Source organism: Mytilus californianus, unplaced genomic scaffold (genome assembly GCF_021869535.1).
Source record: "Mytilus californianus isolate M0D057914Y unplaced genomic scaffold, xbMytCali1.0.p SCAF_2, whole genome shotgun sequence".
In the NCBI taxonomy this organism is placed as follows: domain Eukaryota; kingdom Metazoa; phylum Mollusca; class Bivalvia; order Mytilida; family Mytilidae; genus Mytilus; species Mytilus californianus.
Genome location: NW_026262668.1, coordinates 105165914 through 105192320, shown reverse-complemented (window position 1 = coordinate 105192320; position 26407 = coordinate 105165914). Strand labels below are relative to the sequence as shown.

Below are 26407 nucleotides of genomic sequence, written 5' to 3'. Positions count from 1 at the left end.
AGCTAATGGCCTAATGCCCCTTAAATTGGTAATTTTTTAATTAATTTAAAATGCTTATTTCCATCTCGGATACTTTCGACATAACTCGTTATATCTGTTTGTATGCATAATTTATCGTTCGTATTTTAATCTCCTCTGATTGGTTGATAGAAATATCTGTTCACTTCTGGCAAATTTCATATTCCCTTGTCATTTGAATTAGTTTACTGGTCAATTCAACACGTTTAATGAGAATTTGAGTCAAATCGGTGAACATGAATTTGACAGCTAATGGCCTAATGCCCCTTAAATTTGAATCTGCTGTGACCTGTTCTCAGGTCTGACAATATTTTTCCTTTTTGAGATTTTGGTGTGTCAAGTTGTACATCCTTCCCAACAATAGGAATAGATCGAAAAAATGTCTCCCAGTTTCACTGATTGTCCTGTCCATCTACTTTGCCATTTCAATTTTGTAGACATCTTAATTGACTGTGCTTCTTACCTACGACATTATCACGACATTACATTGGTCAAAAACATTGCTGCTTACATCCACGTCATTTTGTTTCTGTTTGGTATAGCTGTCTCGTTTGTAATCATACCCTTCGCCTTATTAATGGTCGGAAATCTCCTGTTGCAGGTACCAAGTCCCTATGGGGTTCTCCCACACTGGGAGCAAATGTCTTCAGCAATTTAAATGTGCATACTCGTTTCGCTCCCCTGTATAATTTGGAAATCACGATTATGGAAAAAGAAAATATACAACCTCACTTATTGTTAAACGAAGACGTTGAATCCTACTTAAGCGACAATTATTTAAGCTCAAACAGGGTAAATTACACTTAAGCAAGGGTTCGAATCCCGCTGAGGGTAGTCCAAATAATTATGACGTCTTGAAAGGCGTCCGAGCAAAAAATAAAATATCCTTTCAAGACGTCAATAATTATATGGACTACGCTGAGGGAAGAAATAATTGAAGATCTAATTTAACATTGTTGGGCTAAATTTGAGACGAATTACATATATGTTATGGTGTTAGCCCTGTATAACCATGTGTTATCCGACGGAGAATGTCTTTCATGAAGTTGTCACATGTTTAGACGTGTATAATAACATAGAAATTTAATGTGGCGACATGTTAATTAACATTATCATCCTTTACTACAGACAAAATAGCTGGTCTGAAAGGTACACCATCTACTTGCCACTATACATACTATTGCTGAAGATCTAACATTGTTGGGCTAAATTTGAGACGAATTATATATATATATTATGGTGTTCGTCCTCAGGCTGTATAACCACATGTCTGTCATGAATTTGTCACATGTTTAGACGTGTATATATACATTCTTTAAAAATATGGTATGACTGCCAATAAGAAAGCTATCCTTTAAAGAAAGATGTACAAATGAACACATTATATCTATAGGTGACCATCATGACCATATTGCCTTCGATGATGATTGAGAAAGATCAATCATGTAAGGTAAGCTATAAAAGGCCCTAAGAGAACCAAAGATGAAAAATTAAAGAAACAATAATTATGAAGGATGGCAAGATATTGAAATGTAAATCAGTAATATAAAACAAGAAATCAAATATATAGGGAAATGACAATATTGTAATGAAGGTACAGTTCTTCCTACTTTCAATTGTTACCGTCACTGCATTCTGTTTAAAGTATTGATCTTTTTCTTTTAGATTTCTGCTGAGGGTGATGAAAGATTTGAACATTTGTTATTAAGACTAGGTTGTCCACCACTGTTTACAACATTACGTGTCAATACACTTAATCACGATACAAGCACAGTAATTGCTTCCCTTAGAAAGGAAATAGAAAAGGTAATCAAATACACTACTCAACATCGCTTTGGAATGATTCAATTAAACTTTGCTAAAGGACTGGCACATATTATATGCTAATTATGGCTTGTTAATGCATTCTGAGTTCACCTGGTTCAAAGGGCTATGTAAACTATTATCATCACTTGTCATCTGTCCATCATCCTTAGTCAGTTAATGTAGACAAAACTCTTCTCCTGAAACTACTAGCATGATTGGGGCGGACCACAATAGATTCCTTGGGTATTTAGTTTCAAATTTTTTTCCTTTGATCCTATTTGCCAACTAACATAGGCAACAATGCTAAAAGTAGGACATAAGGTAAATTACAAATATTGTCTATTATCTTGTAAACCATTATGGATAGAGAAAATTTGACATGGGCAAAAATGTTCACAACCAGGAGCCAAATTACTGTCCATCCTTATAGGAGCTATTGCCCTTAATTAAAGGAATTTTTTTTCTCATTTTTGTGATTTTTGGCTATTACCTTGAAAATTTTAATAGATAAGAGAAAATGTAGATGGCAAAAATGATCAGCAGGTCAAGATCTACAAAAAAATCAAATGTTGGAAATCGTCAAATGGCTTTTTATAGGAGTTATTGCCCTCAACTAAATTATTTACTTATTTTTGTGTTTTTCTGATAATTCCAGGATGAAGATTACATGTATACATTGGTGACTTTCATCACTCAGTTTGCATTTAATGGTGGCATTGACACAAAGTAGATTTAAAAATCTAAAAGACTTTTGGTTTAAAGTTTAATGAAAATTTTATTTTGTAGCCAGTGTCTCATATTATTATTTATCGTATAATAAAGACTGATCAACTGAAGTTTTTATATTTGAATTTCAGAGTTACAGATTACGAGGATTAGACATGCCGGACATATCCCTTCATCCTGTTCTTCATGAGATAATAGTAATAAAAAACCATGGACCAGTGTGCAGGGAAAAAGTAAAGTATAAATGTGTAATGTGCCATGAAATAAAAGACTAAAGTCATTTTAAAAGAGCCTTACTTTACCCCAAGTAAGGCTAACATATTAAAAGTCTAATTGCAAAGGTTTTAAGCTGTTACCATAAATTAACAACAGCTACTTGTAAGACATTAACATGACAACAATTGCTAAACCTCATTATGATGGAATATTTTGGAGAATTCCTTTATATACATTATTCTCTTGTTTCTCAATTAATTTTGTGTATGTAAATTGCCTTTGGATTCATGAAAAAATAATATTTTCCAATAAATTCATTCCACTATTTATGGCATAATCTAATTAGTATGAATATATATGTAAGACTCTAAAGTGCCATGGTACACTAAAGTGCGATGGTCACGCTAAAGTGCGATGGTCTACGCTAAAGTGCAATGGTGTCTCATGCTAAAGTGCGATGGTTGTTTGTTTGCTAAAGTACGGTGGTATATCAATTTAAAGTGCGATGGACCAATAGGGTAAGGTTTGAGGGCTTAAAACATTCAGTAAAGTGCATGGATGTTAAAAACAAGTCTTTTTGCAAAAGCTTGTATGCTAAGGTATAACATATGTAATAGGCTTTATGATTGACCGGTAGGCTTAAGTGATTGTTTCTAAATTTAGAAGACCGACCACGTAATCATTGCTAAAAAGGTAATGTATGTGGCTCAAAAAACTGCATTTCTTGTTAAATGATTTTTTAACAATTTCTTTCTTATTAAATATTTGGATAATTGGTGTAGCTTGCTGCTCACAAAGTCTATCAATAATTTTACAGTCCTCATTGTAAATTACAAATACAAAATGCGTTCATTGTTGGAATAAGTAAGTTAGCATTTATTGATACAAGGCGTCAAGCTTAAATGCGAGAAAAATGCGATATTCGCCGAGCTTTCTCCTTTTTTTACAAATACATATGTGTCATATTTTCCTACACCGAACAAGCTATGCTTTAGCCGACAATTTATAATTTACGCTTAAACAACATGAACCTTTATTTTACCGACGTTACTTTTCAATAAAATCAACTGACAATATTTTAATGGGGACAGCAAAGTTAAAGAACATAAGATGTAAAAATAGTCCTTTTGCAAAATCTAGTATTCTAAGGTATACCATATGTGATAGGCATTATAATCTACTGGTAGGCTGAAGTGATTGTTTCTAAATTTAGAAGACCGACCACGTAATAATTGCTATTAAGGTAATTTAGGTGTCACAAAATACTATATTTCTTGTAAATGAATTTTTAACAATTCGGGCGTATTAAATATTGTGATAATTGGCGTAGCTTGCCATTCACACAGTCTATCACTAATGGGAACACCTCCTCTTACAGTCGTCATTGTAAATTACAAATCCAAATTCGATTATTGTGGGAATATGTAACATTTAGTTGTTAATCAAATATAAGTAATTTATCTTCCGGCGTGTTCATTTTTAGTTTGTATAAACGACTTTTAACGTCATAATCAAAATGCGTTTCTTACGTCTATACTTTCGCTGACCAACGGACTTCAGCGTATGGAGGCATCGCACTTTAGCGTGTACCATCACACTTTAGCATGACCATCGCACTTTAGAGTCCTACATATATTTTATGCTAATAGGTAATTTCCCAATGAAAGAAATCTATGCCACACAACAGTAATGTTCATCTGCAGTTTTTGTCATGCCAGGAGACAAGGTTATTAACATGTTTTTGTGTGTTTAACCTTATTTGTCATGCCAGGAGACAAGGTTGTTAACATGTTTTTATACGACCGCAAAAATTAAAAAAATTTTTGGTCGTATATTGGTATCACGTTGTCGTTGTCGTCAGTGTCGTCCGAAGACAGATGGTTTCCGGATAATAACTTTAGTATAAGTAAATAGAAATCAATAAAATTTTAACACAAGGTTTATAACCACTAAAGGAAGGTTGGGATTGATTTTGGGGGTTATGGTCCCAAATGTGGAGGAATAAGGGGCCCAAATAAGCATTTTTGTAGTTTCCAGACAATAACTTGTGTTAAAGTGTATGAATCTCTCTGAAATTATACCACAAGTTTCCATACAACAAAGGGATGGTAAGAATTGACTATGGGGGTTATGGCTCAAACCATTTAGGAATTAGAGGCAAAAAAGGGGGAAAAACAAGTTTTTTTGTGGTTAAAGGACAATTTAAACAATTTAAAGCAGTCTAAGGGAGGTAATCCAATCCCAATTTAAAACAACAATGTTTGATTACCTCCCTTACACTGCTTGTAACTTATGTATTAAGAAATGATGATTGTTTTGAGGTGATTAGCTGTCAATTTATTTTTGTCTCGCCTTGACAGAGTCAAAAAGCGAGACATAGGTATGCTGTTTCCGGCGTTGGTGGCGTCAACAATGTATTAGTTTGTGATTAGGTCTAGTTCATGGTGAAACAATAAGGTCTATTGACTTTGAGACTAGTGGTAGGTCAATGATATTTGGTATGCAGTTGTATAAGCATGGGCATATCTCATTTCCATGAAGATTATTTGGCTCTGCCCCCTTAGTCATGGTCTATAGACTTTGAAAATTTTGCTAAGTTTACATGTATTAGTTTGTGATTAGGTCAGTTCAAGGGGAACCATTAGTGGTAGGCCAATGTTAATTGGTGTTCAGTTGTATAAGCATTAGTACATCTCATTTCCATGGAGAATATTTGGCCCCGCCCCCTCAGTCATGGTCTATTTACTTTGAAACTTTGCTAAGTTTACATGTATTGGTTTGTGATTAGATCAGTTTAAGATGAACTGCTAATGTTAAGTCATTGATATTTGGTATGCAAATTTATTGGCATTTGCAAGTATCGTTTCCATGGAGATTATATAGCCCCACCCTTGATCATGGTTCATTGACTTTGAAACTTTTACATAGTTAACAAGTTAATGTTTGTGTTTAGGTTTAAATAAAGGGAACGACTTATAATAAGTCAATGGTATTTGGTATGCAGTTGTATTAGCATTGGCACATCTCATTCCATGGAGATTGTTTAGCCATGTACCTTCAGTCATGGTTCATCGACTTTGAATATTTGCATAACTTACATATTAAAAGTATTGCAATTTTAATTTCAACATTTGCATTATCAAAATTACAAAAAGGCGAGACATATCTCTGTGATAACAGTTTATTAAAAGTTATTATTAATTAATATTAATTTTAGCCATGACTATGTATGTCATTTTATATTTTAAGACTTGTATGATGTATTTAAAAGGGTAATTATGGTTGCAAATTTTATTAAAATTTGAATTGGGATTATGACTATATCTTGAGGGAATGATTTTTTTTTGGAATAAGGGAAAGGGGAAGGTGAAAAAAAATTGGGGGGGGGGGCAGGGCTTCCAAAATTTCCTGACGGCAGCCGGACATTTTTCAAAGAAATATTTTTGACGGTCAATGATCAGCTGGTTACTTAAATGTAACTGAGAGGATGCATAAATTGATATATGTGTCTAAATCATTAGTAGTGTTATATGCAATAAAATTATTTATAACTGTTTTGTTTTCTTCATTCTAAAAATAAATAAAATATTATCCTCGGTATTGTGTCATTTTTCTGTGTATCGTAATACAGTAACCATCATTGCATAAATCAGCTTCAGTACCTGACTGTTCTCATGTTTTTGTTTCTGTTTATATAATCTATCTTCTCTCTGTGAGTACTTAACACTTTGTAAATTAAGGCCATCTTATTTGAAACTGTTGATGTTGGCTTTAATTGCAGTACAACTTGATCATCAATACACGTGATACTTTTCTTTTCGGGGGGGGGGGGGGGGGGGGTAAATAAGAATTTGGGGGGGGACTTTTTTTTATCATTTCAGATTTCAGAAATTAAAAAGAAAATTTCTTCAAATATATTTTTTGGGGGTTAATATTCAGCAGGATAGTGTATAGCACAAATGCAAAATAATGGGGTCAATTTTATTTAGGGGGGAGGGGGTCAATTCACAACAGCATAGTGTATTGCACAAAAGAAAAAAAATGAATATAAATTCAAATCATATAACCAATTTTTAAGTTCTTTGACTACAGTTATTCTGTGTCAGAAACCTATTATGTTTCAAATATTTAATTACAATCCAAATTCAAACCTGTATCAAGCGTGAATATTGTGTCCATTTTGGCCCCAACTTTTCAGGGTTGGACATCTGCGGTCGTATCCAGCTGCGCTCAGCGAAGCAATTTATTGTGTGTTTATAGATATAAGAAGATGTGGTATGAGTGCCAATGAGACAACTCTCCATCCAAGTCAAAATTTATAAAAGTAAACCTTTATAGGTCAAAGTACGGTCTTCAACACCGAGCCTTGGCTCACACTGAACAGCAAGCTATAAAGGGCCCCAAAAATTACTAGTGTAAAACCATTCAAACGGGAAAACCAACGGTCTAATCTATATAAAAAACGAGAAACGAGAAACACTTATGAACCACATCAACAAATGACAACTACTGAACATCAGATTCCTTAACAGTATTTGTCTTGCCAGGAGATTAAGGTTATTAATCAACATGTTTTTATGTGTTTAACCCTATTTGTCATGCCAGGAGACAAGGTTATGAACATGTTTTTGTGTGTTTAACCTTATTTGTCATGCCAGGAGACAAGGTTATAAACATGTTTTTGTGTGTTTAACCTTATTTGTCGTGCCAGGAGACAAGGTTATTAACATGTTTTTTTGTGTTTAACCTTATTTGTCATGCCAGGAGACAAGGTTATTAACATGTTTGTGTGTGTTTAACCTTATTTGTCATGCCAGGAGACAAGGTTATTAACATGTTTTTGTGTGTTTAACCTTATTTGTCGTGCAAGGAGATTAAGGTTATTAACATGTTTTTGTGTGTATAACCTTATTTGTCATGCAAGGAGATTAAGGTTATTAATCAACATGTTTTTGTGTGTTTAACCATATTTGTGATGCCAGGAGACAAGGTTATTAACATGTTTATGTGTGTTTAACCTTATTTGTTGTGCAAGGAAATTAAGGTTATTAACATGTTTTTATGTGTTTAATAAAATTGAGAATGGAAATGGGGAATGTGTCAAAGAGACAACAACCTGACCAAAGAGCAGAAAACAGCGGAAGGCCACCAAAGGGATTTTCAACACAGCGAGAAAATCCTGCACTTGGAGGCGTGCTTCCCTTGGCCCCTAAACAAAAATGTGTACTAGTTCAGTCATAATGGAGGTCATACTGAATTTAACCTTATTTGTCGTGCAAGGAGACAAGGTTATTAACATGTTTTTGTGTGTTTAACCTTATTTGTCGTGCAAGAAGACAAGGTTGTTAACATGTTTTTTTGTGTTTAACCTTATTTGTCATGCCAGGAGACAAGGTTATTAACATGTTTTTGTGTGTTTAACCTTATTTGTCGTGCAAGGAGATTAAGGTTATTAATGAACATGTTTTTATGTGTTTAACCTTATTTGTTGTGCAAGGAGATTAAGGTTATTAATCAACATGTTTTTATGTGTTTAACCTTATTTGTGAGATATAAACATGCACTCTTTTGTATGCTTTCTGTGCTCTAGACAAAAAGATCTTAGATAACAAAAGGACATTGAGTGCAGTAATCTAGATAATTTAGACACTTTTAATTTTATGTTAAAACAAGCTTTTAGCAGACCTCATCCTCTAAACTAATTCCTCAGTTTGATTCTGTCAAATAGAAGAAGTACAATAACTCAACATAGTTAGTAATATTTATATTTTTGACCTGTTCCTGTAACTATACCAGAAGCTGTCAGAAATGGTTTCTGCACAGTATCTAATGTTTTACTCATGATAAATGTAAACCTAGATGGTAAGTCACAATCTAACTTTTTATAAGAAAGAAAATTTTAAATCAGCACAAAAAGTGATAAATAATTTGACCTGGAAAGGACAGCCCAAAACTGTCAAAAGACCAAAATATTGTAACCTTTGTCGTCTGAAACAGTAAGCAAAACTTATGCATTAAGAATGGCCTTTTCAGATAATTTGACATGGGAGATTTGGACTTTTTGCTACAATTGTTTAAAAGCCAACTACATGTAAGTGACATCACTTAATCGTGAAAAAAGATAAGCAACAGATATCTAATTGTGGACTTTAGAAATGTACATTCACTTAACTGTATTGAAGGTGTCAATACAAAAAAAAAAAAACTGGAAAATTTGATGCTGCAAATATTGCTTTGATTCAGTCCATGTATATTCATTAGTGCCTCTCTATTAATAGGTTAAGAAAGAAGTCATTGTAGATTTACCCTGTGGTATGGCTGTGCTGAGAGGAGCTGATGTGTTTGTACAAGGTATCTTAGGATGCCCCTCAGGTAAATTTGTATGTGTTGATGATTCCAAGGGGGAGTCAAAGATCGAATATTAATGTATACTAAGTATCAATAATGCTGTTTACATGTCATATCATTTTGTAAAATCTTTCGGATGAGGACAGTAGATGAAAGTTATTTGCACTTTTTTATCCAATGACTAAAAGAAGACATGGGGTATATGTCAGTGAGATAGCATTCCAACAAAACAAATAAGCAAAAAACATCTAGAGGGCAGCACATTATTGTGAATTCATTGCATAAACTTTTAGGGCAGTGGTAAAATTTGTATAGAGAGCCATTATTGTGCCATTCACAAAAATATTGTTGATTGGTAGAAACAGTTGGCAATGGAGAAAGTTTCATACATTTTCAGTGAATGCCAAGAGATGGGACAGTGGTGTAACAGACTACATAGGAGCAAACTGTAAAAATCTCTTGGAAATGGCTTAAGGTGTAATACCACCATTGATTTTCCCCTATTAGTCTTTGTTAAATTTGCACTTTTCAAAAAATTGTGCAGAATTTATCTTTGTTTCAAATAAAGAAATACTTGGCATGAGTAAAGTTTTATCCTGTCCAGTACTATAGAAAAAATTTCACATAACATTTCATTGCATATAAGAAAATAACCATCACTGGAAGTTAACCAATCAAATTTTCCCCCTTTTTTAACCTGTGTACAAGCCTTAGTAACCATGTAACCTCAAGTTTCCAAAATATTCTATAGAAACCCCAAATAAAGAAATAATGGTGCTTTGAAATACCCAAGATATATGTTTATGACTCAGAAATGTTTTACTGCAATGAAATGTAGGATCAATTACCTACAACTGTCAAATTCAAGGGAATATTTTTTTTCGACCTATTTTCGTATGCAACCGGATGTGACGTACTATGATTTGGTGGTATTACACCTAAAGAAGACTTTTTTGTTGAATAAACTGAATGTGACTTTTTTCCTTTGTAATACTGGTTATTTCAAGCATTCCTGTCAAGTTTTGTCATAATCAGTTCAATAGTTTGAGAAAAATCTAGTATAATGTAAGACGACATCTACAGCGATTCGAGCAAAATTTCTTCGAAAAATTCAAACCAAGCCGCATCATGATAGAATATAGTGTGGACCAATAAATGATCAAATATTTATCTCATCTGCCTACAAACAGTTGAATATGATACAAAAGATGACTTTAGGATGATAAATACTACTAATGGACCTCTTATTCTTCCTTATAAAGTCTCTTTTGGTCCATTTATACCTCTCATTTCCTCAAAATTTCTACTTTTTAGGCCAATAAATAAAAATTTTGGGGTAACTTTTACTCATTTATGATAGAAATGTTATTATAAATGATTAATTGAAGTATTCAAGCTGCTTGAACTATCCGTATAAAAGTTTACTGTCTCCAAGGAGGTTTCAATAAGTCCTTGCGTAAAACTTAAATTTACGCCGCGTTCCAGAGAGGGACATAAAAAACTTCTCTTTTGGTGAATAATTTGTTGTTACTGCTTTAAAAATAATTTCATTTACTTAAAACTATATATTTATTAAAGTATTTCTTAGGAAAAATTTTCTAGTAAAGCAGAATATAAGAAATAAGGAGAAAAAGCTCCCCAAGACTCTAAGTATGGCTTGTTCTGTCAACTAATATTCATGGTAAAGTCCTATCAAGGAAATTTTCTCATAAAATGTATTTTGGAGACTCAATCCACTCAGAATATTTCATTATTTGTAATATTTCACTTAAATAGCAAGAAATTTTAACACATGAGAGTACTCACAAGGTCAAAGGTGCATGTACAGCTTCCCATATTAGGTGTAATACCACCATTGATTTTCCCCTATTAGTCTTTGTTAAATTTGCACTTTTCAAAAAATTGTGCAGAATTTATCTTTGTTTCAAATAAAGAAATACTTGGCATGAGTAAAGTTTTATCCTGTCCAGTACTATAGAAAAAATTTCACATAACATTTCATTGCATATAAGAAAATAACCATCACTGGAAGTTAACCAATCAAATTTTCCCCCTTTTTTAACCTGTGTACAAGCTTTAGTAACCATGTAACCTCAAGTTTCCAAAATATTCTATAGAAACCCCAAATAAAGAAATAATGGTGCTTTGAAATACCCAAGATATATGTTTATGACTCAGAAATGTTTTACTGCAATGAAATGTAGGATCAATTACCTACAACTGTCAAATTCAAGGGAATATTTTTTTTCGACCTATTTTCGTATGCAACCGGATGTGACGTACTATGATTTGGTGGTATTACACCTAAAGGTAGATAGGGTGTCTTCCTCCATCTTGGATTTTGAAATACCAGAAAACAATCGGTCTAGATCTTTTATAAAAGGTGCAAATTTTGAGAGTATTAGGTAATTCATGTGTAAGAAGTTTCATTTCAATATAGAAAATGACATATTTTATCTTATTTATGGTTGTATTTTACAAAAAAACAGAATACTGTTGTATGATTCTATTTTTTCCAACTTTGCCACATAAGGGGAGGTAACTCAAATGTAAGGGCAGATAATTCAGATAAAGTTACTTTTACAATAGAATGTGTTAGGAATTTACCTATTTTATTATGTAGCAAGAAAACGGGTCCCGTGACCCCATTTTTTCTTTTTCTTATCTGAAAGCATACTATTAAAGCTATCTTCTCATATTTTATCTCAAAATTCTATGGTGTAGTTTTCATTTTATGGCAGAAAATTGGGTTTTCCATGCATAATCCATACAAAATCTGTCAATTTTGCACAACCTGTAGCGTGAAAATAAGCCCCGTGACCCATTCTTTTTATTATTTTTTTTTAAAAAGCATGATATAAACTATATTTTGGCAAATTATTAAAAAATTCTATGGATTATAATTTAGACACCCCATCTACCTTAACTCATCAGATTGGTTGGAAGCACAAAAACAACAAACATCATTTATGGAATGATAGTAATGTGTACACATTAATGTTAGTCTGGCAGGGTACATCTAAGCTTGACTTCATTTTCCTGGTCTTTGGTTGATGTTCAGTTTTAGTGGTTATGTCTGTTCCTCAGATACTACAAGTAATAGGTCAACTATATTTGGTATATGGAATGATTGTATAGTGTTCATGTCCTTCTGGCAGGGTTCATCTGAGTTTGATCTGAAATTCCTGGTTTATTGGTCACAGTTATGTTATTTGTGGTTATGTTGATTTCTCAGATACTATAAGCAACATGTTTTATTTGAGCTTGACCTCATTTACATGGATCATTGGTAATATAAAGTTTATGTGATACTTGTAGTAAAACCTTCATCTAAAAAATTTCAACATAAATTTAATCATGATTAGCATTCAACTCTTGATTAAATGGGAGTTGAGATCATAAATGTATGTTAAGTAAATAATACTGTTAAAGAATAGTACTTTCCAAAAACTTAATTTTAATAATATATAGATATCAACAAATTTTTAAGCAGCAGGAAAAGATACTGATTAACATACTTTGAATACCAATTAATATTTAAAAATATTGCAGATCAGGAAATAAAGTATGAGTTCATGTGTTGCATGCATGTCAATAATTCCTTTCAGATTCCATATCAGGATATGAAGAATTGGCATGTGTTACATAATGCTAGTAGTATCTTTCAGATTACAAATCAGGTTATGAAGAGTTGGTGTATTTTACATCATATTAGTAATATTTTTCAGGTATTAGAGCAGGAGACAAAGTATCAGTGTATGCTGACGTAGATGGTAAATGTTTACGAGGACTAATTAAAGTGTATGATGGACAGAAATTATTTGTTGGTAATGGTGTTGTACAATTTGGAAGAGAAGAAATTTACTGCAGTGAAAAACCACTGAGGTATATCTTTTATTCTCTTTTTATTATTTTCTGTAGACTGATTTTTTTCCAGTAATTAGCTATTGCATATCCTTCTCTGAGATGAAGTTTGAAACTTTATTTAATTAGTAGTTGGACATTTGTTAGTTGATCAAAGAATTTTTAATCTGTCTCAACAGATATACAAATAAATTTCCTTTATTTCAGTGGTATAGGGGTATTAATGACAGAACCACTATATGAAGCTCCTAGTTTAAGTGGTACATGTGTTGATATGATATTTCCACAGAATTTACCTTCCATTGTATGCAGTCATGTAATAGATCCACAGCCAGGGGAGACTATTCTAGACATGTGTGCTGCTCCAGGTAAATGTATGGTTAAATAGAACATATAGTAGAACGATTTTTTTATTTACCAGTTTCCATATCGAGCCTATGATATTGTAAATGGTGGGTATGCCAGTTTAAGAGTGAACCTGTTTTGTGTAATCAACTTCTTCAGTTTCCAGTCTTGAGTCTTCAAACTTTCTAAAATATTTGCATGAATATTTTCAAATATCTTTGTTTTAACATTACAATATTTTTTCAGATTTTCTAGATGGTTAAAATTAATTGTTTTCACCATTCTCAATTGAGGGTACCCTGTTTTGACATTTTTTCAGTGTAAGTTAATATTTCCGAAGACAATAATTAGCCTTAGTTTTACAATTTGTACAAATCAATGGATATCGTCTTTCCATTTTAGCATTCAAAAAGAAGTTTCCTAGACTGGCCTAATGTATATCAAATACTAGTGTTTTTAATTTTACTATATATATTTGAATAGGCTCTACAAATCATAAGTGTTGCCACCAAGCTAATTTTTAGTCTTTGCCCTATTTTGATTTTAACCATTTATATATTCACATTTATCATTTATGACAATTTCACTTCATAGAAATAAAGAGAAATAGAATAAGAAAAAGATACCATTAACCCTAAATATTTGTGTGTCAGTAATTCTTTCTTGATAATGGCTTCTTCACATAAGATTGTAATTGGGTTATAGGCGTTATAAATAAATATTGTTTTGGGGTAAATCTTTCTTGATAATAGCTACTCCAAACTTGATTATAAATGGGTTATTGGAGGTACTAAAATAATTGTTTGTGTGGGGGTAAATCTTTCTTGATACAGTCGGAAAGCTGATCCCGGTTTGACCCAATTTCATAAAGCAACAATGGAAGTCATTTGACTACTATATTTGGGCATTTTTTGGGTCGTTTTTTCTTTAACTGAAACAAGTCTGTTTCCTCCAAAAAGTCATATCAAATGAAATAAAAGCGTTATAAATGACAACTGTGTAAACTTTTTAGAAGTTCTAACATACAAATTGTTTTGATTAAGCGTACTGAATTAGAATACGAAGCCTTCAAACCCCAGGTCGTCACTCGGCGCGTCAATTTTTTTCAACACATCAGTTGAAATTTCTTAACTTCTGGGGAACCTATGCTGAATTTAAAATATTTGATGAGGCTTTTTATATACTGGCCTGTGTCAAATTTGTGCCACTTAATACGCTGTAATATGCAAATGTGCCACTTCGATGTGTCGATATTTCTGACAAAGCAGTTCCGATAGTAATTTACGAGTTAAGTCCCTTTGTTGACACTTTTCATGAACAAACTTATTTGTACTATTATAAATATTAAGCACCATATGCTGTTATTTACAAGTGAATGTTATCAAAATAATTTATTATCTTTTTACTAAATATATTTTGATACTACAGACATATGTAAAACAATTAGGTAAACACATTTTATCATTTTTAAAACAGTTTCAGAACTGAAATAGGGCCTGAAATAGGGCTTTAATATTACAGTAAATGGTACTCTGTGCCATAATATATTATTCCAAGAGTTACTTTAATATTTTGGTAAATATTTTTACTGCTGTAACCAAATAATATCAATACAGAAATAAATTTCTACTACATAAAGACTAGGGCTAGCCAAAATATGCATAAATACTGGATCTAGACAGGGTTAAAATGAATTCCCTTTCAATACTGATACCTGATCCTACCTTTTTTATATACATTTAAAAGAAATAATAATCAAAGTATTCTCAATGTAAATTCTTCATAATTTGAAATAAATGGAAATTGGTTTGCAATCTGTGTATAATTAAACTAAATATAATAATAAATTTTGTCTCATTGATTCCATGCAAGTTCTACTGAATGGACTCAAATTATAAAAAAAGCCTAAACCAATGGATAATTATTTAAATGGTTTATAATCATGAACTTGTGAATAAATAACAACGAGAAAGATTCGATCTCATATTTTTCTTCTTCTTTTAAAAAAAAAAATAACTATGCATATTAAAAGTATTTCAGAGCAGTTTCTGAGTACTAAGTCAATAATCATGTTTTAGATCACAAGTAAGTCACACTTCATGTAATTATGAAAATGCTTTTATAAGAGTGATTAAAATGCAAGTCTGAAAGAGAATGCTTTAAGTTCAAAGGACAAGACTTTTATGTTTCCATGGTACATGTAATATTTGCATTTACTTTTGCAGGATTCCTTCATCACAAAAAAATAATATTAACAATGAATGATTTTTTCTAGTCATCTTAAATTCAAGGTTGTGCACAGACAGTATGAAATTTCCTGACCTTATTGTTTTAGTTAACGTCAAACATTTCACTTAAAGAGAATAATTAATCCAGTCAAATTCACAGCTGAACTCGCCATTGCTTTTTCAAACAAACACACTAAATGTGTGTACATTCTGTTCAGATGCATGTTGACATTGATGTGTAAGACCCAAAAATTACAATGTCAAAAAATGTCTTTCTTTTGGAATTTAGTTCAAACAGAGTTTCCTAAAGGGTGACAGAACGTTAGCCTTGAAATATTTTTTAATTTTGAGATACGTATTATATTTTTTTATATTATATATATTAGTTTTGTTTATCTGTGAAAAAAAGAAGAAAAAATAATAGACAATTTTCGCATAATTTTGTAACGTATTTGTTAAAGGATGGCCAATTTAGATATTATTTTCTTTTATAATAAGACACATGCTTAAAAGATAGAAAGACATCTATTTCTGACTCCAATGGCAAGTAAGAAACAGAAATTAGAAAATTTTCTAAATTGCGGGCTTTAATATCAGTCCCATTGTTGTCTTAAGAAAGTAGCAACAATGGTCGTTTCTAAGGGCTTGCTTTCCGACTGGATTTGGTTATTCCAAACATTGTAAATGGGTTATTGGAGGCACTATAAATAAATTTTGTATGTGTTTTTTTTTTTGGGGGGGGTAAATCTTTCTTGATATAGCTATTCCAAACAAGATTGTAAATGAGTTATTGTAGGCACTAGAAATAAATGTTTGTGTGGGTTCATTCGTTCTTGATAAGGCTACTCCAAACATCATTGTAAATTGGTAATAGGAGGCGCTAGAAATAAATGGTTGTATGGGGGTAATTTTCTCTTGATAAGGCTACTCCAAACATCATTGTAAATGTATTATTGGAGGCACTAGAAATAAATGGTTGTGGTGTTGTATTTTCCAGACGAAATCCATGAGAATTAAATACAATTTGAAAACTTTATACACTTTAGACACAAATAACTTATGAACATTATTGATTGGTATTGTCCTGTAGGAATTCAATGAAAAATCACCCACAGAAAATGTTAGTGCTGGAATCCTTCTATAAACACATTGCAGTTCTGATTTTATCTTTGCTCTCCACTTACTTCCACTTATGAAATTGTGAATAAATGATAAAAATGTAAGAATTAAAAAATATATGAAGATAGTTATGTATTAAGAATCACCAAACAAACAATAAGTGGTATTCATGGAATTTAGTTATACTTTTTTCACTGAATCCATATTTTATTTCGCTAATCAAGATAACTGGGGAGGGTTAAATACTGAAAAACTTAATTTAACCTATCCACATGTTTATATATCTGTGCAGTATGAAGTCGCTCTGAGGTCTTTGTTGTCTCTATTAAATGTATTCACTTCTTGTCTAGGATTGGGTTGTGATTCTCTTACATTCAAATTATGAAACATAGTAACAGCAGTATTGGTGTTTAAAGTTTAATTCATTTTCTATGAATTAGCCTAGTGAAACCATACATGCTACAAAAAAATAATTTCTCTCAAAACTCTTTATCAGAAATGGAAAAATACTCTTCTTTTATTTAAGTAAAGCTAAGCTATAATATCAAAGTATCACAGAATATGTAAAAAAATTACAAGGTGAAGTGGATTTAAGTTACACTTACACACCTGTAGCAGGTTGATTAAATCAGCAAGAATCTGTGAAAACTCCAAAATACTTTTGTTGATTGAAATAAGTATTTCATTTCTATTTTCAGGTGGAAAAACAACTCATTTAGCTGTGTTAATGAAAAATAAGGTATGTAACATTGATTTTTATGCCCCTGCCGTAGCAATGGGGGGCATCAAGTGTTACCCTTGACCATCCGTCCTTCCGTGTTTCCATTCTTCCTTCTGTCTTTTGTTCTTTCAATTCTTCCTTTAGTCTTTTGGTCTGTCATTCCTGCTGTAGCAATGGGGGCATCAAGTGTTACCCTTGACTACCGTCCTTCCTTCTTTCCATTCGTCCTGTCTTTCGGTCTTTCGGTTCTTCCCTTTGTCTTTCGGTCTGTCCTTCCGTCTTTCCATTCGTCCTTTTGTCTTTCGGTCTGTCCTTATGTCCCATTTTCGTTTCTGCACTCTAAATTAAGTTTTCCTCATCCAAAAAATGAAACTCGTACACAATGCTTAGAACCAATACTTACAGACAGAGTTTGAATTTGGACAGTGAGCCACTTACCATTCTAGAAATATGCCCCCATTATAACTTGGTAAATTGCAAATTTATTTGTTTCCATAGTCTTAAGTTTGCTTCATCCAAATTTTATGAAACTCATACACAATGCTAAGAACCACAACACGCAGACAGAGTTTAAATTTTGGCAGTATGTCATTAACCTTTCTAGAGTTATGCCCTTTTAAACTTGGAAATTGCAAATTTTTCCGTTTCCGTACTCTTAAGTTTGGTTCATCCTAATTTTATGAAACTCATACACAATGCTGAGAACCACTACATGCAGACAGAGTTCGAAAATTGGGCATTTCATCACTTACCGTTCAAGAATTACGCCTCTTTTAAACTGGGAAAATTGCAAAGCTAGAACTGGGGCATTTGTATACTCAAGACACATTCTTCTTTTATTTATTTCTGTTTCTAAGATGTAATTGGAAGTGTAGTCTAAACCTTTGCAGGTTGAAGTAGGAAATAAGACTGAATACAATTAGGGATATGATAGTTGTTTTTACATTTTCTGAATTGATGAAAGTTTTTTAGTTTTAGAATGATTACTTTTATTTTCACCTTAGAAAATTATTCGAGGTTATATTAAATAATTTGAACTTGAAAATCCTCAACAGCATTATTCTGGAAACAGTAATTCTTTCTATAGGAAGGTGAACTAATCATTCATAATACAAACTTTAAGGGGGAAAATTGAAAACATGAGTAGAAAAGATTCTTTTTTTTTTTTACTTAAAAAAATTACTTTTCTTACTTATTTACTTCAAGGGAAGATTAGTGGCAGTGGATAAAACTGTACAGAAAATCATGAAGATACAAGCACATGCTAAAGAATGGAATATAAACCTGATTGAGACATATCCTTATGATTCTACACAGATGGTGGACAGCATGGCAGGTAACAAACACAAATTATAAACCTGATTGAGACATATCCTTATGATTCTACACAGCTGGTGGACAACAAGGCAGGTAACAAACACAAATTATTAACCTGAATGAGACATATCCTTATGATTCTACACAGATGGTGAACAACAAGGCAGGTAACAAACTCAAATTATAAACCTGATTGAGACATATCCTCATGATTCTACACAGATGGTGGACAACAAGGCAGGTAACAAACACAAATTATAAACCTGATTGAGACCTTTCCTTATGATTTTACACAGATGGTAGACAACAAGGCAGGTAACAAACACAAGTTATAAACCTGATTTAGATATATCCTTATGATTCTACACAGATGGTGAACAACAAGGCAGGTAACAAACACAAATTATTAACCTGAATGAGACATATCCTTATGATTCTACACAGATGGTGGACAACAAGACAGGTAACAAACACAAATTATTAACCTGAATGAGACATATCCTCATGATTCTACACAGATGGTGAACAACAGGGCAGGTAACAAACACAAATTACAAACCTGATTGAGACATATCCTTATGATTCTACACAGATGGTGAACAACAGGGCAGGTAACAAACACAAATTACAAACCTGATTGAGACATATCCTTATGATTCTACACAGATGGTGAACAACAAGGCAGGTCACAAACACAAATTATAAACCTGATTGAGATATATCCTTATGATTTTACACAGATGGTAGACAACAAGGCAGGTAACAAACACAAATAATAAACCTGAATGAGACATATCCTTATGATCCTACACAGATGGTAGACAACAAGGCAGGTAACAAACACAAGTTATAAACCTGATTGAGATATATCCTTATGATTCTACACAGATGGTGGACAACAAGGCAGGTAACAAACACAAATTATAAACCTGATTGAGACATATCCTTATGATTCTACACAGATGGTGGACAACAAGGCAGCTAACAAACACAAATTATAAATTGATATTAATTATGTGGTTTCAGAAAAAACCTTGCCATGAACAAGTAGAGTGCATGTTATGTATTTGTTATTCTAAGTGTTCTTCAACAAAAACCTTAAAAAGATGTGTAATCTTTGTTTTGCCAGCTGAATTACCTGTTGCAAGATATAGATGCTTTTCAATAGCCATCTGGGTCAATATCCCTAATGTATTTAAATATAAAAAGTAAACGAAAATTCTGTTCGGTGATATTGGACATGTTGTTATATTTAACAAGTGACCAAGTTTGACCATTTGTGCTGATTTGAAGAGCAGAGGAACATAGAGTAAAGGTGTTTAAACTATGGAGTTATTTAATGTATGCAAAGTGCTGAATTTCCAGAGAACTTTTTGCGTGAAAATTGGGGAAAAGTAAATCTCACTTTGTTCCCTGGAAAATTTAACCACATTTATTTGTCCATTTTTTACGATAGTGGCAGATGAATTGAAGAAAATGCTACCATTACCGCCTACCTGAAATGAATTGCGCATATTGATCCATCTGCTCTAATGTGTGAATCACTTGAAACAATTTCTATTAGAACAAGACTTTTATATCACAAATTGACAAATGCTATTAAATGACTAAGCATTAGATTATCTCTCAAATCTCTGTGTCAAGTCATCAGAGGTGTATAATATACCAGGAGCTTAAGATCAGTTGTATTAATCAAATCTTATGATAGCCAGACCCTTTTCAAATAGTTATAAAAGATTTGTTGCTTACAGTGCAGCAGTAGCATGGAATGCATTGACGTCTATAATCAATTTTTTTTTAAACAAACTGTATTTTCTGAAGTCAATGGTAATGATAAGATCTGTAATTTACACAATGGATCTTTTTTATATCGAAACAGTAATATAACTATGTGCTAATAATACCCATGATATATTTTATTGAATTTATTTTTTAATATTACTGGTTGACTACTAAATTACTGTCAGAAATTCACAGTTTTTTGTCTTGCCTGTGGCGAAAGTCGCAGATTGCGACACATAGGGTTACAATCTGTTGGCTGCGGCAAATATGTATACTATTTGTTTAATGCTTTATATTTCAGAAGGTTGAAGACCTGGGTGCTTCATACCTTGTATACAGATATCTTATGTTAAGAAGTTTCAGTCTGTAATATATCCATTGTCCTTGATCTCATTTTCATGGTTCAGTGACTGTTTTCGAAAAAAAATTACATTTTTCTTTATCAAGTAAAATACTCACTTATTATGAGTTAAAGGATAACTATATTTGGTATATGGGTTCCTTGCAACTTCTAAATGTCTGTCAGGTAGTGTTCACCAAACCTCGACCTCATATCATGGATCAGTGATCAAGGTTAAAGTTACTTGGTCAAGTCTGTTTCTGATAAACTAAAAGCATTAGGTCAACTATATTTGGTGTATGGAATGATTGTAAGGTGTACATATCTATGTGGCATGTTTCTTCTGACCTAAACCTCATTTTCATGGTTCATTGGACTATTTTTAGTGTTTGTGGTTTGGTCTATTTCTCAGATGTTTTAAGCAATCTGTCAATTTTATTTGTTGTATGGAAAGATTTTAAGGTGTACATGTCTGTTCTGCAGGGTTCATATGACCTTGACCTCATTTTCATTGTTCATTGGTCATTGTTATGATTTATGGTTTGATGTGTTTCTCGGGTTCTATTAGCTATAGTACCACTATATTTGATGTATGGAATGATTGTAAGGTGTACATGTCTGTCTTGGCCTCACTTTCATTGTTCATTGGTCATTGTTAAGATTTATGGTTTGATGTGTTTCTTTGGTACTATTAGCTATATTACCACTATATTTGGTGTATGGAATGATTGTAAGGTGTACATGTCTTGTCTGGCATGGTTCATCTGTTGATTACTACATTTTCATAGAACATTGATAATGTTAAGTTTATATGTAATAAAACTGTCAAATTACAGACTTTCAACATAAATTCAATAAGTAAAACAGACGATACATTTCAGGGTGAGCGATACATTTCAGGATGAGCGTTCTTGTCTTAAATATTTTAAGAAGCCTCTAATTGCTGTTGCAAAAGTATGGATTTATACCATGGCAAATGATAGTTAAATTAAAGAACCTTTGTGAGCAGGCTCATATACCCCACGCCCCCACATTGTCACTGGGCAAACAAAATCTGACCAGATTCCTAAGTTCAAAGACTCATAACTCCTAAAAAAGTCAACTGATAAAAAATTCTTGTGGATATGCACATCTACATATTATGTCCTCATTAACTACAAAGTTTCATGATATTCTGTTGTGTGGTTTCAGAGAAGTTGCAATGACCAAGTGATGCAGTAGTATATTTATTCTAAAATCCTAAGTTCATAGGGCATGACTCCTAGAAAAAAATTGAATCATAATTTCCTGTCGATATGCACATCTGCATAGTATCCTCATTACCTACAAAGTTTCAGAAAACTCAGTTGTGTGGTTTCAGAGAAGGTGCGATGACAAGAACAAGACTGACAGACAGACAGATGGGTCAAAACATATACAACTTCATTGTGTGGGGTATGATAAAGGCTCAAATGATTAAATTAATAAAACCAGCCTACTTACTTCCTTTTTTAGCTCATCAGGGCCCAAAGGGCCCCATTTGAGATTATGCCATCACTTGGCATCCGTCGTCATCGGTCGTCTGTCGTCGTCGTCATAAACTTTTTCAAGAATCTTCTCCTCTGAAACTTCTGGGCCAAATACCTTCAAACTTTAACTGAATGTTCCTTAGGGTATCTAGTTTATAGATTGTATCCACAAACATGGCCGTCATGGTTAAAAATAGAACATAGGGGTCAAATGCAGTTTTTGGTCTATATCTCAAAAACTACAGCAGTTATAGCAAAAGTGAAAGGGAGTTTAAGTGATAAATGGGTAATGATCTATCTGTTATGAAATTTTCAGACAAGTTCGACAACCCATTGTTGGGTTACTGTTGGAAATAGTTTATTTTTATTAAATTTTACAGTTTAAGGTTATTTTCTTTAATATTATAATAGATAGAGAGAAAGTATAAATGGCAATAAATGTTCAGCTAAGTAAGATCTACAAATAAGTCAACATGATCAAAATAGTCAATTGACCCCTTAAGGAGTTATTGCCCTTAAAACATTTTTTTTTAAATTTTTTGTGAAAGTCTTACTTTTTCAAAAATCTTCTTCTCTGAAATTACTTGGCTTAATACTTAAAAATGTTCCGTAGGGTATCTAGTTTATAGATTATATTTTGGGATTTGATCCATTTAAAAACATGGCAGCAGTTTCTAAAAATAGAACTTAGGGGTCAAATGAAGTTTTTCGCTTTCATCTCAAAAACTAAAGCAGTTAAAGAGCAAAACTGACATAGGTGAAAGTGTTAAACAGGTTTAGATCTACCTGTCAAGTAATCTTTAGACCAATAGGACAACTTATTATTTGGTTACTGCCCAGAAATAGTTAATTTATAGGAAATTTTACAGTTTTTGGTTATGTTTTATCTTTAATGTTATTATAGAAAGAGAGAAAGTGTAAATGACAAAATTGTTGAGCAAAGTATGATCTACAAATAAGTCAAATGCCTGAAACTGAAATTACAGGTGAGCGATATCAGGCTCTCATGAGCCTCTTGTTAAAAGAACTGTACAATTAATTTTTCAAATGAAATACATTTGCATGCACGGTTGTTGAAAAAAAGTATTTGATATTATGTATACTGTCAGTAGGATATGAAATAAACTTGCTTTAATCTGGATACTGTCAGTAAGATATGAAATGACTGTAAGTTATTCAGTATAATATTAGTAGGATATTTGATAAATATATGCTATAATGTATACTGTCAGTAGATTATAAAATAACTGTATGTTATTTTGGATGCTGTCAGTAAAATATGAAATAAACTTGTGTTATTTTGTACTGTTAGTAGGATATGCAATAACTTATTTTGGATACTGTCAGTAAGATATGAAATAACCATAAGTTATTCTATATACTGTCAGTAGGATTTGAAAAAAACATATTTAATACTGTATGTCAATTGGATAGGAAATAACCATACTTATATAGTGTACTGTCAGTATGGTATGAAATAACTGAATGTTATTCTATATACTGTCAGTAAAATATGAAAATAACTATGTTATTTTGGATACTGTCAGTAAGATATGAAATAACTATATGTAGTTTGTATACTGTAAGTAGGAAATGGAATAACTATAAAGTATTCATTCATGTGTTATTATATGACCGTAAAAATTTGTTGTGGTATAAAAGTATGGTGATGTTGTAGATGTCAGAAGACATTTGGTTTCCAGACAGTCACTTGAGTATAAGTGTATGGATTTGTATAAAATTGTACCACAAGGTTCCATACCACACAAAGAAAGGTTGGATTAAATTTGGGGGTTATGGCTGTATCAACTTAGGAATTAGGGGCCAAAAAGGGGTAAAAACAAGCAATTTTTAAAACTTTGTTTGAATTGCTTATTTCTGACCAATTTCAATGGGGTTTAGATAATCTTAAAATATTGGGGTTCTTTGATATGCTTAATCTTACTGTGTATTTAGAATTTTGATTTTGGGCCATGTTTTCAAGTGGGTACAAGTTAGCTTGCAAAATTAAACTTTGATTGACAACAATATGCTGAATCTAATAATGTATTAAGATTTTGGATTTTGGGTCCTGTTTTTAAATTGGTCCACATCAGTGTCTAAAGGGTCCAAAATTAACCTTGTTTGATTTCAACAAAAAGTGAATGGTAGGGGATTTGCTATGATGAATTGCTTATATTTGATCAATTTCATTTGTTTGGGTTTTTTAACATTAAGAGTTACCTCCTTTACAATGTTTTTGCTTATAATTTATTAAATTATCAAATTATCAGCATTCTCATTCAAATACAACGTATATCAATCCATATCAATAATAATTTAAATATTTCCCACATATACTTAAAAAACAATTTTCTCCATATTAACAGTTCTGTTCAAAGGGAAATAACTCAAACCACAATTTTATGATAATTCACTCTAAAACACACAACATAAATGTCACATTTTGATATAACTTTTTAGAACAATTCTTATCACAAATTCACAAATCTAGTTAAAATAACATCCCAACCACTTAGAATTACAATCCCATAAAACACTATTACCAATTCATGCCCAATTTCATGCCATAAGTTTATGGCATATTATTATCCTATTTTTAAAAAAAAATTAAAACAAATCTTCAGTTCATTATACATGTAATATAATTCTATTATCCTTTTAACTTAGATATGATTTTATTCTGCATTTCATTTCCACTATATCATTCATTCCTAAAATTGCTAAATTATCAATATTGATTTCTTAATGCTAACAGTTTAACAATGTCAAGGAAAATGAATTTCCTCCCCGTTCCCATCATCCAAAGTCACAATATTTTTAAAAACTGGAATAATTACCCGATGACAAATAAACATCAATTTCCATACACGTCATTCTGTATCCCACTTGAAGCAATATTCAAACACCAAAAAATTATTCATTAATTTAATAAAAGGTTTCCTACTAATTATAGCTAAATTCCTTTGGTGTCTTCCCATTTATCCAACTTTTTAAAATAAGGTATTCTCATTTAGCCAACTTTTTATTTTTGTTAATTATTGGGTTGTTTGTTTAGTAATAATAAGGTGTCTTTCTAAAATTTGACAGTAAATTTGTTCCTGTATGTTTTTATATTATTGAAAAAATATATATAAAATAGGCGATAGTAAACTTGTTACATTTTATTTTTAAATAAAATTTAGTATATTTTAAATAATAAATAAATGTTTCATCATTTATACAGAAGAAACCCCAAAATCAGTAATATTTTTATATTAACATTTTATGAAAGTAAAAACATGTGAAAGTTCATATTGAATAAAATAGAATTTAATTTTTTACGATAAAATGCAACAAAAGTACAAAATAAAATATCAAAGGCTGTTTATTCCACTTCTGCCAGCGCATCTGGAAAAAGGTACAGACTCTTGGTTTGACCGAAGAATATTAGAGCGATCCATTACTTCATCAACACGTACGACGAGCATCAGCACTTCCTTTAGTACCTCCTTACCAAATTGAAGAAGTATGGTTCTACGCACTGAATAACTACCAGACCGAAGATGCACAAGTCACCAGCTTTAATGACTACGTCACAGAACAGTGGGTTGACAGAGAACCAGAACGATGGAACCACTTCACTACCGTAGGACCAAGGACAACAAACCATTTGGAAAAAATGAACGAAGAGGATCTATTACACTAAAAAAAGCTCCATCTCATTGACAAATCTCTTCATGAATAAAAGTGCAACTGATATTTTTCTATCCAATTCACATTTAAATTAACGGTTAAAAAACTTAAAAATACTTTCAAATGATTTACATTACATTAACTAAATGTCAGTTGCACATTTTAACATGCTATGCTAAATAATACTACAGAAAATTTAATGGGGGTATAATTTTCAGTCTTATTTTTCACCTGTCATTCAACCCAAACTCTAATTGAAAAACCCTTTGTTCTTGATTACCTTTGATCTCATCTATCCAACTTTTTTTTTTTACCTGTACTACCCATAATTTTAAAAAGTTGGATAAATGAGAATGAACCATTCCTTTATGGAGCCTTTTAAAACTTTAGATAA

The 26407-nt window shown here is 32.0% G+C and overlaps 1 protein-coding gene across 1 annotated transcript in view; it reads left to right on the top strand.

Annotated features, from left to right (window-relative positions):
* The first annotated feature begins 689 nt into the window (after window positions 1-689).
* LOC127728526 (tRNA (cytosine(72)-C(5))-methyltransferase NSUN6-like) overlaps window positions 690-26407 on the top strand; it is a 31919-nt gene continuing 6201 nt past the window's right edge. Inside the window, exons 1-8 of the mRNA XM_052235947.1 lie at window positions 690-810; window positions 1684-1824; window positions 2682-2783; window positions 9045-9138; window positions 12843-12999; window positions 13186-13346; window positions 17369-17409; window positions 18598-18727. Coding sequence (XP_052091907.1) covers window positions 724-810; window positions 1684-1824; window positions 2682-2783; window positions 9045-9138; window positions 12843-12999; window positions 13186-13346; window positions 17369-17409; window positions 18598-18727 — 913 coding nt within the window. The 5' untranslated portion in view covers window positions 690-723. The remainder of the gene's footprint in view (window positions 811-1683; window positions 1825-2681; window positions 2784-9044; window positions 9139-12842; window positions 13000-13185; window positions 13347-17368; window positions 17410-18597; window positions 18728-26407) is intronic.